This window comes from Rissa tridactyla, chromosome 3 (assembly GCF_028500815.1).
Source record: "Rissa tridactyla isolate bRisTri1 chromosome 3, bRisTri1.patW.cur.20221130, whole genome shotgun sequence".
Taxonomy (NCBI): Eukaryota; Metazoa; Chordata; class Aves; order Charadriiformes; family Laridae; genus Rissa; species Rissa tridactyla.
In genome coordinates, this window is record NC_071468.1 from 75,665,508 (window position 1) to 75,685,304 (window position 19,797).

A 19,797-nucleotide genomic window follows, 5' to 3' on the forward strand; every position below is an offset into this window, starting at 1 on the left:
ATGAGGTGACGGTGAGGTGGATTGAGAGCTGCCTGTGTGACAGAACTCAGAGGGTTGTGATCAGCGGCACAGAGTCCAGTTGGAGGCCTGTAACGAGTGGTGTCCCCCAGGGGCCAATACTCAGTCCAATTTTGTTCAGTATATTCATTAATGGCCTGGATGTTGGGACAGAGCGTATCCTCAGCAAGTTCGCTGATGATACCAAACTGGGAGGGGTGGCTGACACCCCAGAGGGCCATGCTGCCATTCAGCATGACCTGGACAGGCTGGAGAGCTGGGCAGAGAAGAACCTAATGAGGTTCAACAAAAGCAAGTGCAAGGTCCTGCACCTGGAGAGGAAGAATGCTAAGCACCAGTATAGGTTAGGGGTGGACCTGCTGGGAAGTAGTTCTGAGGAGAAGGATCTGGGGGTCCTCGTAGACAGTAAATTATCCATGAGCCAAAAATGTGCCCTTGTTGCCAAAAAGGCCAATGGAATCCTGGGCTGCATAGGGAAGAGTGTGGCCAGTAGGTCGAAGGAGGTCATTCTCCCCCTCTACTCCGCACTGGTGAGGCCACAACTGGAATACTGGGCTCCCCAGTTCAAGAGGGACAGGGAACTGCTGGAGTGAGTCCAGCGAAGGGCAACTAAGATGACTGAGGGACTGGAGTATCTCCCTTATGAGGAAAGGCTGAGAGAGCTGGGACTCTTTAGCCTGGAGAAGAGAAGGCTGAGGGGAGACCTTATTAATGTTTACAAGTATCTAAAGGGTGGGTTTAAGGAGGACGGAGCCAGGCTCTTTTCAATGGTTCCCAGTGACAGGACAAGGGGCAATGGGCACAAGCTAGAACACAGGAAGTTCCATTCAAATACACGGAAAAACTTCCTTATGGTAAGCGTGACAGAACACTGGAACAGGCTGCCCAGGCAGGCTGTGGAGTCCCCTTCTCTGGAGATTTTCAAGACCCGCCTGGATGCAGTCCTGAGTAATGTGCTCTAGGGAATCCTGCTTTAGCAGGGGAGTTGGACTAGATGATCTCTAGAGGTCCCTTCCAACTCTGAAGATTCTGTGATTCTGTGAATTTGGCGCATTGGAACATTATAAAAGCCTTATCTGAGACACTGCTGCTCTGCCTATATTGTTTAATAAAATGGTACCAAGGAATAAGCCTGAACACCAGGCTGCTCATCACCGACGCTGTTAAGCTGCTAACATGCTCTGTGGCAGTTTAGGCCCATAACAACTAGAACCATCTGAAACTGTGCTCCCACACTGCTCAGGGGACAGCATTTGGATGCAGAGGGACACAGCAGTCTCTCTATCCCTTTTTTGTTTCACAGTATAGATGTAATATATGGTAAGGAACATTACAAAGAAGCCAATGAGGAAATTATGAATCCTACTGTCACAGTACAGTTCATGTCAAATCATTTGGCATTTTTAAATCTTTGAAGTAGCAGTGTTATCATTTTATACATGATTAAATTAAAATAAGCTTTAAAAGTTTTGGTTTTATTAGGGACACAGAAATAAATTATGCTAACAACAATACAGTATTTACAGAAACATTGTGCCTCTAACGTGCTCATTCATCTCGTTTTCTGTTACAAGATAAGAAATAAAGGGCGTATTTCCAGGTAGTGCACTTTATTCCTTTTGGCAACTACTGCTGTATTTTCTCTTTATCTAAGCGAAATTTACTTCTAAACAGAGCTATGTAATTTAAAAAATACTAATACTTTCAAAGTGTGATAAAAGACAAAGCTGCTCTGGGTAAGCTTGAAAAACATGCATGCTGTTGATTTCTTTTGTTTAAAATAAGCAATTTCTGAAGTACCACAGGCAAAAAGCAATTCTGTGCCAGTCAGGAAAAGAAGAAATTAGGGAAATGGCTAGTAATATCATGATGGAGCAGTAAGAGAAACTTAGGTTACTAGTAGTAACCTAAGTGAAATCTTTATCACAAACCAGGTTTAAAAAGTTGCAGCCAGAACATGTGGTCTTTAAATATGTATTTTTTTTTCTCGAATAACAACTAAGAAAAGGTGGAGATTTTTTTGGGTACAAAATTCATTTCCTTTTCAAACAAACAGATAGTAAAAAAAATACCTTAGTGATTTAAAAAGCTTATTCATTACAGTACAAAAATACAGTGTGGTTTTTAATGTGTACCTAAAGATTCACCCAGAATCGCCACCATAACTACTATCTTTAGACAACGATGAAGAAAACAATCAGGGGGTGCAGGAAAGGTATTGTCTAATGAAAGACATACCCACTTTTCTCAAAGCACAAGAGGTCTCGGCACTGGCAATTCTTGTTTGAATGTCCAGTCCTAATACCTTATTTCAGAATGATATTGTTTTGCAGACAAGCCCACAACTACATTTGATTTATTGACTGATTCTCTTCTGTTTCCTTTTAAAGATAAAGAATGTGTTTAAAGCTGAGTGTGAGAATGTGATCACTTCTTGGAAAGCTCTCTTCCCTCTCTGAAGGGAGAAACTCTTTCAAAGTTATTTTTACAGCATAATCATTTCCTATTTTTCCCTGCGTATTTAGTACTTCCACTCAACAACCATTTTCTTTGAAAAAAGCATGGCCTAACGTGAACACATCACTTAATTATTAGGGAAAAAAAAGTAGGTCAAAAGCCTAAGTCCTGTCCTCAGAAAAACAGCCACACAAAATACTGACTCCACAAAATAGCTTAAAAAGTAACATAGGAAAAGGAAGGTGGAGGTGCAGTGGGTGAGGAGACTGGAATATGGCATAGTACTTAATACTTTACAGATTTTGGGGACAGTGATGTTTAATCTTATTAGCCAAGACATCAAGTTCCTGCTTTTGGAGGAAAACAAGTATCACTGATTTTCTAACTAAAGCAGCTGCATGATTACTCAAGAGACAGCAGGAAACATGCACTGTATTATAACAGAATCCAGCCTCAGTCACTTAACTGCACAGCTTCCAGACAGAATGTATCCAATTTCTATATTTGACTAGGTCCATAAGCAACACACCCAGTTTTCCTCCCAAGAATCATGATGTCTTTCCTTTCAATTCTTCCTAACTTCATTTAACATATCACATTAGATTAGCAGATCTACTCTATAAATTTGCTTTCTTCCCAAGTTTGTATCTCCAACTATACCTATCTCATGCTTTGAAATATAAAACAATCAATATACTGTTAAGAAAATCAATTTTATTTACAAGATTCCAAAATTGTTGCGGTAGATCTGTGTGCTGGTGGAGCCTGCATTTTCAGTGTCATCCTTTAGTAGATACTACTAGAATGGTAGATTAATATTAATAACAATGATGACTACAAAAATAATATCTCAGTATATAATAATAATTATAATATAATACCATCCCTTCAACACGAGTACTGAGCAAAAAAGAAGACTAGCAAAAAGTGCTCAGTAAGTGAACCTTTTTGCAACTAGGTTTCAGTAGTCATAATATTAGTTTTTTAAACATCTAGATAAGAGCACTACCTTTGAAATTCTAAACTACACTAAACTTAATTTCAGGCAAAGCAAGCCTGAAAATGTTAGCCTTAAAGGACAACAAAATACTAGGTAATATTTAGCTTACAATAAAACAAACAACAACGCTTTCCCCAAAAGCCAGAAGAAAATACAGTCCAAAGGAAATCTTTACATATTACGTAACTCAATTTTAGCAAAGTATTTGGTACTGTCATGAAACCTCAAAAATCACTCAGAGTGTGTTGGATAGATTACAATGCTGAATGAGAGGTACAAGGACACGAGGACTGCGTAAAAATTCTGAAGCTTAAGGGAAACAGTGACTATTGTAGGGCTCAAGATAAAACTGAAAACTGACCGCAAATACAAGAATCCTAGCAAAAAGGACAAGTAGCAACCTATCTATACATGTGGTGCCACAGGAACTGTTGTGAGGCTTGTTTTATCTGACATTTTCATTAATCCCTGAGAGGCCACAATGTGGACAACTTTGAGGACACTGAGATACCTCGAAGTAACTTAGTGTGACTAAAATGCAGCCAGAAAACAGTAAAATGAAATTGACTACAAGAAAAAGCAAGCTACTGCTATGGAAAAGACTGAAAGAAATATTCTGGAACGGATTCTGGAATATATTCAATAGGATGGAAATACCCCAAAGGCATAATATTTGTAAAGGATCTAAGGATAACAAGCAAGCAGAAACTACAAATAGATTTGTAACAGAGTACCAACAAAGAAACTAATTTAGATTTTACTTGCATATTTGGAAGTGCTGTATCCTGGAGCAGGAAGGTAGCATTTTCTCTATATACAGCTGTAAGGCAGACTGCAGAACATTTTATTTGTGGACGACCAACAAAGTCCTTCAAGTCTCTTGGTGGACCGGACATTAATAGCCTCAAGTAATTAATTCTGCCCTACGCATGGAGATCATATGGATGCCTGAAACAAAGTAGAAAACGCTATTTGGACATAAACCATACATTCTTCATCCATGCTCTTTACAACCATGCCTGGAATTCACCAGTGAGTTCTAGGCATATTACAAGAAAGACCTCTGCAAATTGGATGGAATTCACATAAAAATAACAGAAATTCTTTGGGAGCTGAAAAGAATCAAAAGGAAATGTTACAAACCTAAACAAGTGTTACCTTACTTGCTCAAAGTAAGCAAGTAAGAAGTTCAAAATGTTTTTTTCTTAACATCCATTTTGTTCCGGAAAATTATTTCAAAGGAACAAACCCGAAGGAGGAAAAATAATTATTTGAGGCAATAAAAGGTCATATATACATGACACAACAATTAGGAACTGAAAGATTTAGACAATACAGGAAACATAGACTGAGTTCTAAACTATAGGTAATTGACCTAATAGAAGAAAATAGTAGGCATCTGAAACCGCAGCATAAAGTATGTGTTCATATATTACAGGGACCAGTACTGACAGAGATGGGCAAAACATTTAATGGACCTCTGCCATCTCTAATCTAATCTTAAAACATTTTAAGTTTACTCTTATGGCGACACTCCTCTCTTTTTGGATAACAGATGGCTGTTTGTGATCTACATATTGGACTGAGGCTTCTTTCACTTTGTCTGGTGCATGAATGAGGAATACCTCCCGTAAATCAGACAGAAAAAAATAGAGCATCTAAAATTTAGCGGATTTCACCACTTACCATACAGTCCTATTTCTGTGATTCATTCACAGAAACACAGTTCATATTTTAAAACAACAAAAAAACAAATAACAACCACATACTCATGTATATTTGGCTACATAAGTTATAGGAGACTTGACAGGGATTTTGGCAGTTATAGTACTTGAAAATTTTCCATCAAGGAATCTTTTTAATTATTTACTATTTGAACCACTTGGGCTAAGTCTCTTCACACCAGACATATTTCTCAATGGAGAGTTTCAACTAAATGCTTCAGCTATTTATCAGAACTAGAATGTGAAAGACTATGTTGTGCTTGCCTGTTTAAAAATAATTCTTACAACCACCTGAGATGCACTGTACGGAACAAAAATTTCAGAGTTTGCTAGGGATATGTACACATGTAGATATGTGCAGATATAAATTACATACACTTTTGAAGTTAATAAATCCCACACAATCACATATCCTTTCTCCTGGGAAGATGATGGAAGGATCAACCACATGTAGCCCCAACTGGCCACTCTATTGTAAAGATAAATTAATTACTTTTATTTTTACAACAAAACCTATTCAAGCACCCAACCATTCTTCCCTTTATACTTGACAATAACTCTCAGCGTTGAACATACCATTCCCACAAAAAGTATTAATGCTCAAATGTTATAGGCCATTTCACACATTTTTCCCTTTTAAATCCATACTCAACTTTTAGAGTCATTAGACCCAAGCACTAGACAGGTTTTTTAATTACGCTGATTTAGCAATGCCACTGATAAAAACAGCTCTAGTACTATTCCTCAATTATCTAAGACTTAATCAGCTCATCTTAATAAAATTTCGTCTATGAAATTCTTATTGTCATACATCCAATCACTAAACTTCACTTATCACTATACTGTTAACTGTTCCTCAACAATGTGTGTGTTCTTGCTATACTAAACTTAATTCCTTATGCAATCATATAAATATTTTTCTCTTGACAGCAGGTCATTCTGCATGCAGAATTCTGTCAGCACAGAACAGATCAGGAATCTCACCCTTAGAATTAAAATTAAGTGTTTACTGACCATTTCCTTACATTATACATATGCTGCTTCTCAATTAAATACACTGTCTCAATTTATAAAAAAAGTGGTACAATTCTACACCATTACACATGTAATTCTCTCTTTATTCAGTTTTACATTTCAGTTTATATAAATTTCTTGAATACTTATGCGTTTTCCTGTATACTTGTTCACTGGTAGGTTTTTCTGATATACGGCAACGGCAAGACCTGAAAATATTGGGGGAAAAAAAATTGTTACTTTCAAAACAAACAAAAAATTGAATAACTTCCAAGCAAAACTTCTGTTTGAAATATAAATTGCTGAATGCAAATAAAACTGGAACAAAAATGGTCAAAGGTGGCTTTGCGTTTTCATACAAACATTATGTATGTGAATTTGTATTCACACAACTCCTTTACAGATATGAACATATACATAAGGCCACAATACGTGTTGTAACAGGGTTGCATTTTGTGCTACAGTCAAGGTTTTCTGAAACAGAAAGCAATACAATATCCATGGTATACAATGTATTTTGTACAATGACGAATGATGAAGAAAACTCATTTATCCTAATGGATAAATTGTCTGCATCAATTGGAGGAACCCACCATTGAAATGTCTGGTGAACTACATGCAATTCTTCTAGAATTTAGATCATCAGGCGTGATGACCAGGACATATATATATATATATATATATATGATGGTATACATATACACCATCATATAACCCTTTTCATAATCTCATCAATCTCCATGTTAAAACTTGCTAAAACGCTCTGCCCTGCTACTTTCACTGAGTGAAGAAATTCATTCCTCCATTGGTTAGAAACCTTCTTTCATGGCCAGTCAGTTTCCAGTTTATATCTAATCATTCTACATCAACACTGTCTTTTGGCTTAAATATTTTTTCTTCTTGCTTACTCCAAAGTTACAAATATACTTATAAAATTCACTAATATTCTCTCATCTTTTGTTTTTCTAGATGAAGCCAACTGATTTTTATCTTCTTGATAAAACAGGATTTTCACATCTATGATCATTTTCAGAACGCCACTCTGTACCTCTTCTAGTTTTAATTCATCCCTCTTGACAACTTAAAAAATAGTCCAAATAAGGTATGACCAAGATCTGGTACAATCATATTGATATATCACTTGCTTTGATAGAAATAACTCACTTCATGCAGTTTAGGATTCCAATTATCTTTTAGACCACATTGCAGGGGTAGATTCCTACTACTCTGACTCACAGTTTTTTTCTTCCGTCATGTGTGTTGTTCTAGTTCAGGGCAGAAAATTTGTAGCAATTTTAAAGTGCAAAATCTTGCCTTTCATATTCAAAATGTTACGACATTTCTATTATTCCAATCCAAACCACATAATTCATGCTATATGATATGCCTGTTCTCCAAACTTAGGGTTACCAGGAACTTTTATTTATATGTTAATTAGGACTATGCTTAAGACATTAAATGGGTGGACTCTATCTGTAGACAATTTCCAGTTTTATAGTCCTTCTTTCAACACAATCCACTGTCATTTACATTAGCCATTCTTTACGTTATGCATCCTATTTAATTTCTCGTATGGCACTATACTGAATCTTTTTATGAAGTACAGATTAAAGCTACTTCATTTCCTTTGTCAATAAATTAATTATTTTATCAAAAAAATACCCAGTTACCCCAACAAAATCTACCCTTACTACACCAAAGATTTGGTATCTTACACCAAGATAGATAACATCTATGCCTTTGCTTATACTATGTTATAACTTGTTTCCTATGTCCCATATATTGCAACAGTTGCACATAACACCACCTTGGGCTCTCCTTCAAACACATTTGTTACTTTCCAATCACGCCGCACCATTCTTGCCCTGCTAGGTTTATTAACAGTCTTTGCTAAAAGACTGCTTTGATACTTCTAGTATTTTCAAAATGGAGACCTAGGTTAGTTTTCCCATCAGGTTTCCAGTGGCAAGACACTGTTCATGTAAACCCGTTGCTTAAATGTGTGACTGTCATGGTTCTGACAGAACCTGACTGCGTTATGCTTCAGAGCCTATTGCCTAGCCTGTACCGATTCACTGGGAATTAAAAAAAAATTAAAAAAATTCTCATGAGTTAGGATCTTAAGCATTATTTCCAAAGCACATTTACCTCCACAAATGAATTCAGAAGCCTAAGTGGCACTTCAAGCATTTGCTATCCACAAGTTGCTCAATTTCTTGCTGTTCACATGCTGTCCTTAGATTCTTATCTGATAACATCCAGACAGTACTTGACTTTCCATTGGCATGATGGGCATGCACAATGTTGCCTCAAATTCTGGCATAAGTGGGCCTAACTCCCTGAAGTATAAGCAAGGCTCGTCAGGACTCTCACGTGAAGAATCCCCCTGTGTACCTTGCCTATGATGCCCCATCTCATACGCATTCTTAAAACATGAAAGACCACCAGAAATTAATCTTTCCTAATACTTTGCATAGCTGTATTACTTCATCCATTAACCTACTGTTAAGGCACTCACGTGACATGCAGATCTGTTTTCAAATCCCGCATCGGCTCAACTTGGAAGAAAGAGCTATCTTTCCCTGTTCTTTTATCTCCCAAATAAGATAAAGGTTGTACTTGCTTACGTACCTAACTCTAGGAGAGGACTCCAAACTGAGAATCTTTGGGCAGGGGAATATTCAGTTTATACTTTCTCAGCATTTCTTGGCAGCTTCTCATTCAGTGTACTCACTTTTGTGGACTAAGAGGACTATTTCTTGCACTGAGCTTTTAGGGAGCCTTAGAGCCTAACATGAGACTATGGATTCTTACATGCAGCAAAGTATGTACAGGTTTGGCTGTCTAAAATTACAAAATGGCACCAAGTATTTGAGTCTGAAGATTTACTCTTTTTTTACCCACTTAGTCTGTGGGGCACACAGGGAAATAAACTTTCTGTGTAACGTAGACGGTCTGACTGCCTGGGCCAGGATACCAACTGGGTGGATCGCATATTACTCCTGATCCGTGTGCCCGGGTTTTCTCCCTGCAGAAAGCATGTTCCTGTAACCTGAAGAATCAGCACCTGAGAGTATGTGGGTCACACCGAGCTGTCATTCTGAAATATAGTTTAGATAAATCCAGGGAATCCTCAGACTGAGAAAGAACTCCAATATTTCAGACCACAGATCTCAGAAATACTGAACATCCTGGAAATCAATGGGAACTCAAACATGGATACAGAAGTCAGTTTTGAAGTTAAGATGCACTGTTCAAAATGTTACCTTTGTGTTATTACCTAAACTTTTATCACCAAATTCTGTTGCATTCTGATACTATAATTCCATATTTCAAAAATGTGGCTTTTCCCTGGCTCCCACCGTGTTTAGTTGCTAGGTGATTCTGTGTCTGCTTATATTTGCATTTATAATCTTTTTGTGAACGGCAGATACTATTTTGTGACCAATTTTTTTAAGTAGATACATAGTACAGATTAAGAGAAAAAACTGACGTGTCTTCTGTTAAAAAAAAAAAAGAAAAAAGGAAAGCTATATTGATTTTACAGGGAAATTCTAACTTTTAAGACAGTCATCAGTTACAATGATAACTAATACTATTAATACACATTTTTTAATTGTACAGCTGTTTAGCTGTGCATGATTAGAAGCAGTTCTATATTCAAGCTTGATTATTTTCATGCAAATACATGGCTGGCTAATGGGGAGAACAGCTGCTGCTTAGCAACTGGAGGAACAGGGAAAGGGGGTGACTTGCTTTATAACAGAAAACTGTATGAAACCTCAGAGTACCTACAGAGTTTGGAGATACCAGGGAAAATGGGTGCAAGTGCTTTCTAGCTATGATGTCTCCTTTTGCAGTTACTGACATTCTAGGATGTCAGAATTTTCAGGTAATAAAGAATAAACTACAAGAAAATTTATATATAGTAGATGCATACACACATGTGGGTGTGAACAACAAATAAAACAAGTGCTAAAGACAAACCCTGACACAGAAGCTGAAATGGAGGAAACCCAGAAACAGGCTTTGTGTAGCGATCAACTTAAGCTACTACAGGCAGGACTGGTGGAAGAAGTGTTCTCTTTTTCTTTCTGCTGCTCAAACTCAGCCCCTGAACTTCCTCCTCCATTGTGCAAGCACAGGCTTTCACGCCCCTACATAATGAGGCAGATCAGGGACCTGATCTAGGTTAAAACTAAACCATTTTTTTCAGTTGGACCACTTTTACCTGGATCAGTTTCTGAATCCAGTTTATTATGCAGCTATTCAAATGCCTGTACTGACACAAGGAGGAGGGCAGGGGACATCCCGTGACAGTGCTGACTCAAACCTTCTCTGAAAATATATTCTTACCTTGGTGTGACCCTGCAGACTAACTTCTGTACTTGGCTGCAAGAAGAATTTGAAAGCAGAAGTGTGCTCTAAGACATGAAGGGAAACCGAAAACGTACAGCTCAGAAAGCATGCGAGTTCCGTATAAATGTCTCCATGACTATAAGACTACCACTTGGATCAAGCTATTTATATCAAAAAGGAAAATCACACAAGGAGAGTAACATTCAACACCTTCAGAAATCAAATTAATACCTCACGAACAGGAAACTGTCTCTAGGTTAGTTATCAGCTGTTCCTGTCTCAGTCCTGCTGTCTTCTGTTTGCAACACTTCTTCCTAATTCAAAGCACGGTTATCTCTGATTTAATAAACAATATAAAAAATTTTGTAATTAAACAGAAGTCTCTGAATAATGTGCTTTAGTGAATCCTGCTTTATGCTTCTAAAAAGTTAGTTATCCCAGCTATCTATGCTATTCTATCCTGGCTAATTGCTCTTTTTTCAGCAGGACTACCAGATACGAACTTGTGACTACACCTCATGCACCACTGTCGTGGTTTAACCGACAGCAGCTAGAACCATACAGCTGCTCACGCAGTTCTCTCCCTTCCCCTCAGAAGGGCAGGGAGAAGAGGAAGCAAAGAAGAGGAATGGGAAAGAAAAAAAAACCCTCACAGACTGAGATAAAGACAGTTTAATAGAACAAAAACAGAAACGGAGAATACAATAATAATAATGACACAAGTCACTCTCACCACCTGGTGACTTGGTACTTCCCTGAGCAGTGATCACAGATTTCCCCACCCCCCCGGGCAAACCCTCATTTATACACTGAGCATAACATCTATCGTACGGACCATTCCATTGCCCATTCTGTTGTTCTGCCCATGCTCCTTCTCAACTTCTATGGGAAGATGAAAAGACTCCTTGAAAAGTATGAACATTGCTTAGCAACAACTAAAACAACATGCATTATTGATATTCCTGTCACAACAATCATTAGAAAGAAAATTAACTTTTTCAGCTGAAACCAGGACAACCACACTCATTTAGAAGAAGCCAGAATCCTCCAGTAGTTTAAATGTCTTGAATTACACACCAACCCAGCTGAGGTGCAGATACACATCATGTTCTGCTGTCCATGTATATGACAATAGAATATAGTAGTGGACGGGTATCCCCCAGCACAGAAGTCGACTGCTGATGTCATAGTATCTTAAACTCCTGCAGGAAGGGCAACAGAACGGATTTGCCAGTGTTCAAAGACATTAAGCCGTCAGTGAACTAAACGGTGGTGGGAAGATACAATGCTTAGGAAGACGATCATGTGAACAGAAAGACAAGAGCACAGAATGAAGTAACACAAGAACAGAGTAGTGTCCCTACCAAAGTCCTACGGAAAATGAATGAAATGTATTAGATAAGCAGCAGTACAAAATGTATTCAAATAACAAGAGTTAGAGATGCTACTTGTTAACATGCTTCCCCAGTAACCTCCTAGTGATTTATTAGCCTTTGTGAAATTTAAGTATTCATAAGAGTAATCTTGCAGTTCCAAAGGTTTTCCAAATATTAGCCTTGCAAATGTAAATACCTGTCAAAATATTAAAGTTGTAGCTCAGCTATTCTTTAGCTACACCAAAAAGACTCTGGGTTTCAACCCTACTTCAACTAGTTCTGTGAAGGTGATTTGACTTTTTTTTCTGTTTGCATAAAAGTGAGTTTAAAGAGGAAAACAGAAACAAGCTAGAGAAAATAAACAGCTTACAAAGAAAGAGTAGGAAACCAGTTACCCTTGAGTAGACAGGCAAGCTTCCTGTTCATTACAATGAAAAAATGAAGGGTAGCAACTGCCTGACCTGTCTTTTGTTCAAATCTAAAACTAAAACATATGTAAGCAAAATGTGAAACATATGTTTTACATATTGGACTTTTGTCAGATTTTATAGATTTGTTCGTTTGTCTCATATCATCCAGTCTTGCACGCATATGTAACAATATAATTCTAAGTATATGTAAGAATATTTGGCCTTTTTATAGACTAATCTTCCACACTGCCAACTCTTTCGATATTTGGTGTCATTTTTTTTCCCCCAAAATCCACAGCTCTGAGACAAAGAGACTGCAACGGGAATCCCAACTCAAGGTTTTGGTTATCATTTTAAATGAAAACCTGCATGAGAGTGCTGGGAAACGCAAAATGCACTCTCCTAAAGGGCCAAATAAAAGAAACCCAAATCCTCGTGAATTTTACCCAAATGAATGACGGGGGGGGGGGGGGGGGGGGCAGGGAGGCACCTAACTCCCAGGACTCGCTTCCTCCCGATTAACGCAGGTTTCCGAGGGGCCGCCTCGCCCGCTTCTGCTGGGGTTCAAGAAGCCGGGAGCCAGATCCCAGCCTCGGGGCGCCCCTGCCCAGCCGGAGAGGGCCCAGGGTTTCGGCCTCGGGACTGCGGTACGACAGGAGGTCGCTCCCTCATACCCCCTCCTCCGGTAACAGCGCGGGTAACCCCCTGCCCGACTTTTACTCCCGGGTGGCAGGAAGGTAACGGGCAACCACGGAGAGAGGGGCGGGCGGGGGAAGAAAGAAACGTGGTGGCCGCGGGGGAGAGGAGCGCGACGGTGGAGGAAGCTGCGAAGGGGGGGGTGAAAAAGAGAAGGAGGAGGATACCGGCGAGGCGGGGCTGAGCCGCCCAGAGGGGCGGCGCGGCGGCTGCCGACAGGAGGCGGCCGCAGCCCGGCCCGGCCCAGCCCAGCCCAGCCCCCGCCGCAGCGCGCCGGCCCCGCCCCGCCCCGCCTACCCCCCCGCGCCTCCTCGGCAACGGCACCAACCGCCACCGCCCTTCTACAGGCCTCGCCCCCCCCCGCCTCCCCCCAGCTAGTAATGGCGGCAGAAGGTGTCCCCGTCTCCCTCCTCGCCCCCTTCCCTGCCGCCCCCGTTTTGCGTTGTGGGCTTTTTTTTAATGTTTATTTGCCAGCCCCCGCTGCCTGCGGAGACTCACCTTCCCGCAGCGAGGCGGCGCGCGCCGCGTCCAAAATGGCGGCCGACCCAGCTTCACCCCATCGCCTCCCCCCGCCCCATCGGCAGCTCGGGATTCCGCAGCCTCACTCTAGCCCGCGCGGCCGATCGCCGAATCACCGAGCTCTCCCCTCTCTTCCCCCCCCGCCCCGCTGCAGGGAGGACAAGCGTCGGGAAAGATTTCCCCTACTCCCACGCGCGCTCGCGCTCCGCCCGCTGAGCCCACCCGAAGGACGGAAAGGGGGGGGCAGGTGATGAGGAGTGACACCTCCCTTCCCCCACACCCCCCACACCCCGTCGCAACGCACGGCCCGTCCGCCTCCCCCTTCCCCCAGTGGTTGCACCCGTGACATCATCATCATGGCAACAACAGCTGCAACCCGCAGCCGGGGACCCGCCGTGTCCCTGCTGCCGCCGCGGGGGGACGGGCCCGCGCTCGCGCTGCCCCTCGTCAGGCGCCGCTCGCGGCCGGCCGCTCTCTGAGAGCCCCCGGACCGGGGCCGGAGGGTGGGGAGCGCGCCGCGCACGCGCCGGGAGGAGCGGCGCGGCGCGGGGCGGGAGAAGAGAGACGCCAGCGACAGACAGAGAAGGCGCGTGCAAGGGCGCGCGGGGCTGTGCGCGCGCTCGGCGGGGCGGGCGGGCGAGGAGAGGCAGGCGCGCGCTGGCGGGGGGGCGCTGCGCGCGCGCCCGCCCGCTCGCGCCCTCCCTCCCTCGCTCGCTGCGGCGGGGGGAGCCCGTGCGGGCTGGGCGCTCGCTCCCTCAGTGCGTGCCTCGGCGGCGGCGGACAACAATGTTCTCAGTGCGGATCGTGACTGCCGACTACTACATGGGCAGCCCGCTGCCCGGCCTGGACCCCTGCCAGTCGCACTTCCGAGAGGCCCCGACCAGGCGGGTGCCCGTCGTGAGAGTCTTCGGCGCCACCCCTGCAGGTAAGGGACCCCCGCCGCCAAAAGCCGCCGCTGTCGCCGACGCCGACCGGGCGGCGACGGCCCCGCTGCGGCGCGGGTCCTGCCGGCGCCGGCCCCCCCCCCCCCCCCCCCCAGCCCCCGCTCTCCCCGCGGCGGAGGCAGCGGCGGCTCTTGCTCTTTGTGGCTGGGTCGCGCCCCCCTCCCTCCCTCTCTCCCTCCCTCCCTCCCCACCCGTCGCTGCGGCGCGTCTCACCTGCCAGCGGCGGCTGCGAGGGAGCGCGCCGGGCCCAGCCGGCGCCGCGGGGCGGCGGCCGGCGAGGTGGGTACCTGCCCCCGGGTGTCCGCCGGGGGGGAGCCCAGCAGCCGCCGCGGGCGGAGGTGCCGTGCCGCGTCCCGCCGTGCACACCCCGCCCGACCGGGGGCCGCGGGGCCGGGCCGCAGGTGGAGGGCCCGGGGCCGCCGGGGCTTTGTGCGCGGCGCGGCCGGCCTGCCGGCCGCCCTGAGCCGGCGGCGGCAGCTGTGCAAACACCGGGGGCAGCCGCCCCGCTCCGCGCCCCCCTGCACCCCCGTTAAAGGGCAGGATAACGGCGTGTGGGCGCGGGGGGTGAAGGCGGCACCCCGGGAGGCGCGATTCTGCGGGGCGAGAGGGTTGAGTCTGCAAGGGGAAGCCTTTGAACGTAGGCACAAGTGAGACTTCTGCAGTTCTTACAAAGTGGGGGGGTTCGTGTTGGTTTTACGCCGGCGTGGTACAGATCGCGTACAACGATAGGCATTGGTGCTGCAGTGCAGAAGGGAACGTCCTAACCGCTGGCCACATGTTGCCCCCTGAGACTTCCTAATGTCACATCCCACTTCTTCGTTGCCTCTTCTCTCTGGGCTCCTGGTTACAGTCTCACCACATCTCAAGTGCATTTCTGACTGCCAGAACGGATTTCTAACAAAATTTAATATTTAGGAAAATGAATTTAATATTTATTGTAGTTTACCCACACATTAAATATTAAGTTGGGAAAAAAACCCAACCGTGTTCTTTGAGATGCTAGACATTGTTGCTTGTGATCCCTTTATACTTATGTTGTGTATTGCTGACCTTGGGAATTAAGGTATTTCTGCATATTTTATTGACTTACAAGTTGAAAATGAGGTATTGGTATGTACATTAAATATAAGGCAAGACAAAAAACATGTAATAAAAAAACACAATAATGGTATCTTTCCATTCACGTAGTTATTATAGTAGTGTGGATTTTTGGGGGTTTTGTTTTGTTGTTTTTTTTTTTTATTCAGAATTATCTATCTGTTCTCTGTTTAGGCACAGAGAGATGTGAGATATAAAAGCTGTTGTGATCTGATGCATCTACAGCTCCAAAATATTAAGTGGATGAGTGGGACTAATAGATACAATATTGAAATAGTGGGACGTATTTTATTGTAGTTCTGATTTTGCATACAAAGGAGATATTATGTAATAATATTTATGTAATGGCATGAGTAACTATTTCATTATGAAAAAATGTAGAGCCTGAGGTTGTCTGGCAGGTAGCAGGCTTTCTGTGCGTGCATGTGGTTAGCTCATTAAGGCTTATTTTCTTTTAAGAAAATGTTTAGGCTATGCCATATCATGAATGTGGCATCGTAAAGTAAACAGTGAAGCAGTTGAGTTGTCCAGCTATTAGGAACACAGTAGGAAATCCCTGGCTTCCCAAACCATAAATTTTAATATTAGTTTGCATAATAAAGGCGTTTCTAATTCGTCTTGGTTAGAGGAGACACTTCACTACAGTCTGCAAAGGAAGTGTGACTTGGCTATCTTGTATTTATTTCCCTGTTAAACTTTTTAATGGCTTTTTTTCCTTTCTATGCCTTTAGCAATGTTTGCTAATAAGTTTCAAGAACTGCTTATTATATCTCGGTGTTATTTTTTTTCCTTTTTAAAGGAGACAAATGTAGTTTTGTCTCTTTTCAGAGGTGCTGGACCTAAGCAGTCAGAAGTAATGTATGTGACTTCAGAGAGAGGGCTATCCCGTCATTTACTTGAGAGTTGAAATATGAAATTAAGTAAAATCACTTACATCTACACTGACATTTTCTTTGAGGAAAAAGAAATCGTAAAAACAGCTTCTAATATAGTGTGTAAGACAATGGGGTGTACTTGCTGTTTGGCTTACAGGCAGTGTGATGCTTGTCTTTACTTGAGTTGGTCTGGATAAGAATAACCCTTTCTCATTGGGTTTAACATGCATGTCTTGCCTGCAGGAAAGGTGCTCAGTTGCCACGCTGCCTACATGACAGCAAACCCCTATGTCTGTATAGGCTGCTTCACCTCTGGCATGATTAGCTCGGCACGAATCTTAGTGTGTTTAAGGCTGTGTCTCCATGCTGTGCAGCTAATTGGGAGTCAGCTTCAGAACAGTCTTCAAATTCTGCCTGCTGAGTGAAGGGGGATTGATTGGTATGTGGAAGTGGCTCATGCAGATGTTCAGAAAGTCAGACGTCTAGCAGCACTCTATCTTGTGTCTATCAGCTATGGACGTTGGGTCTGAAGGCACCTACCTATTCTTTCTGCATCTTTTTCTGGAGGTATTGTGCTCAGTGAGGTATATGAATGACAAGGATTGCCAGTGTTGTTATCTTTGCGGACTTCTATGTAATTCTGTACTTGACAATTGGTTTGTAAAGGTTTGCTGGTACGATCTATAAAATTAAAGTGGTTTGTGGTATGGTGGTTGGGGGAGGTAAAAACCAGACTTTCAATTAAAAATAATGGAAGGATGAACTTCTAGAATGGACTGTGTTGGCAATAACGTTTGTCAACTTCTTTAGGTCTTTTGAAGAAGAAACCTCATTGTATTTGACAAGACTATGCAAGTCATCTCTGCCCTACATCTTTGTGTAATAAGAGCTTGAAAGGCAAGGAATCAAAATTTTGTTTAAGCCCAAAGATCCACCTACTATTTTCTATTGTTCTGTGAAATACAGAGTAAAATTCTGACTACAATAGCAAAAGGTGAAGTGAAGCGTTACTGGAGTATATATTTGAATGTGCCTTAGCTGGTTGGGCCATTTCATTCAGTTTGGTGGTTGTAGCAGACTGGCGTGTCTGTTGACATAATAAGTTGGACAAAAGTATAATTTCAGAAATGCTACAACACTGCCATGGTGTTAGTACAATGAAAGCAGCATTAAATTCATGCTTTGTTGTATAAGAATGTAGATACTAGTTGATATAGTAGTCTTTGTATCTCTAAGGGAGTCTTGTAATATTGCTGCTTATATTTAAAAACAATAGATTTTAATTTACTAGGTAATGCTCAGCTATGAAACAAAATTTCATTATCTTCTCAGGCAGTATTTCTTTTCTGCTAGCTAGCAATTTCTGCAAAAGCTTTTTATAAAAACAAAACAAAAAAAACCCTTTGAGGAATTGCAGTTGTTTATGAGAGTGAAATCATAATGAAAATTGAATTTTCTGTTTACATATAGTCTTTTGTTTAATTAATAATTCTTGAGTTGTTATTCTTGCTGCTAAGTTGAGGTGGATGGAGGTATGAAAGTGTTGATTTATTTCCTACTAGCTTTTGTCCGTTTCAAGCTCTTGTAGTCTTTCCTCAAGATTTCACTGACCGCTTCAAAATAAGCATATGAATGCTCTGTTGAGTGTTTCTGTCAGGTGCTTATTCAACTACAGGAAGACAGAACCAAACTGTAAATCCATCCATAAAGAAATCAGGGTGAGACTAGATGTCATGTTAGGAGAGACATTAACAAACAAGCTAAGGCTACTAAATTGTCGCTTCACTTGACAAGACTGAGTGCAAGTAGCTGAGGATACTAATTGCAAACTGCATACAAGATACCTGCTGGTGTATGATAATCAGTATTGTAAAACAAATAGTTGAAATATTTTAAAAAAACAGAATTCTGATTTGGGCATGATTTGAGGCTGATATACATGATAAATTTTACAGAAATAGGTACAGATTTTAAAATTGCTTTTGAAGGGTGTTAGGCTGAGAAATGTGTGTTCAATTGACAGGAGGACCTTTGGAGAAGGCAGATTAGGAATTTACCTAAGAAGCAGCAATGTGTAATTTGAGGAACGATGTAACTCCGCTGTCTGCAACTGCCACTCTATATAGTTGTGTCTTTTTGAAGGGTTTTGTGTTTTACATTATGAAATCACGAAATCACTGATCCAAGAATGAATATTACTTCAGGACAGTACAAAAACTCAGGCAAAGAGGAGGATGTTTTTAAGTTACTCTTGCATGCTTTTGATGCCAAGTTTTTCTGAGGCTGGGTGTAGAGTAGGGTTTACAGTCAGCAAAATCTGAATGCATTTCAGGTAGATATCTAAGTTTGGTGGCTTTGCTGCTCCTTGGTTTTCTGAGGCGGGGGGAAAAGCAGAGGCAAATGCTCCAGCTCAAATCTGGCTCCCTTCCAGCTGCAGTAGCTCTGGTATGACTCAGTGAGGGGGCCTGCTTATCTTCTTTCTTCTTTTCTTCCCTCTCCTTTCTCCCTTCACTGACCTGGCTAGGCTCTGTATCTGATCCCATCCCAGTGTCTTTCTCTCTTCCGTTGCTGCTCACTTGAGGAGGAATGAACTCATTGCAGGAACTTGCTGCTTTCTACACTCAGCTCATGACTAACTTTTTTCTCACATCATTTTCACTACCATTTCAGACACTGTGTCCTGCAATGATAATTCCCTGTAGCTTCCTTGGTTCATTATCCCAGTGTTCACAGCTGTGCATCGTTCCAGTTGCCACTACTTCCCATATTCCATTTCTCAGAAGTGGGCACTTCTTAACAGTCTTCCAGTCCCTTCTGTGGCTTCATGGTGAGGGTATGAGGATGTAAAATACAGCCATTGTGTTGAGGCTTATGTCTCTGCCTTGCCTTTTCATATCCTCTCCCAAAATGTACCAGCACATGACTCTCATAGGGGGTTATTCTGTGGACTGCAGTATGGCCTAGAAGATTTTCAGTATCGTACGGTGTAGTCCCGCTTCCAGCATACTGTTTCTGCATCTTGCACTGGCAGGTTTCTCATGCTTCTGAAGAGCTTTTTGAAAAATAGCCTCATGTCCATTTGTTTTTCTTTTCTCCAGAGGTTTATACCTTCTGTGAGATGTGAACGGGGCTGGAGTAGGAATGAGGAATTTGAGATAATGAATTTATTCTGAGATTGTTTACAATGTTTGAGTTTTGTCAATGATGTGATCGGACTCATTAACCTGTAGCTTCCCTGGTCCTTAAAAGGATGTGTTTTCTAGTGTGTTGTGGGGGTTTTTTTATGTGGTTTGTTTTGGTATTGCTT

At 42.3% G+C, this 19,797-nt stretch overlaps 1 protein-coding gene and 1 long non-coding RNA gene across 4 annotated transcripts in view; one reads left to right on the forward strand and one right to left on the reverse strand.

Annotated features, from left to right (window-relative positions):
- LOC128907921 (uncharacterized) overlaps positions 1 to 14,897 on the reverse strand; it is a 39,526-nt gene extending 24,629 nt beyond the window's left edge. Inside the window, exons 1-3 of one of the 3 annotated variants that reach the window (XR_008465793.1) lie at positions 13,553 to 13,721; positions 4,619 to 6,422; positions 4,237 to 4,423 (exon numbers count right to left, since the gene is read on the reverse strand). This is a non-coding gene — a long non-coding RNA (uncharacterized LOC128907921). Of the gene's footprint in view, positions 1 to 4,236; positions 6,423 to 13,552; positions 13,722 to 14,730 lie in introns of those variants that run through there. The other 2 variants (XR_008465794.1, XR_008465792.1) reach the window with 2 other exon arrangements.
- The window catches only part of REV3L (REV3 like, DNA directed polymerase zeta catalytic subunit), a 123,468-nt gene continuing 117,792 nt past the window's right edge, over positions 14,122 to 19,797 (forward strand). Inside the window, exon 1 of the mRNA XM_054197314.1 lies at positions 14,122 to 14,498. Coding sequence (XP_054053289.1) covers positions 14,360 to 14,498 — 139 coding nt within the window. The 5' untranslated portion in view covers positions 14,122 to 14,359. The remainder of the gene's footprint in view (positions 14,499 to 19,797) is intronic.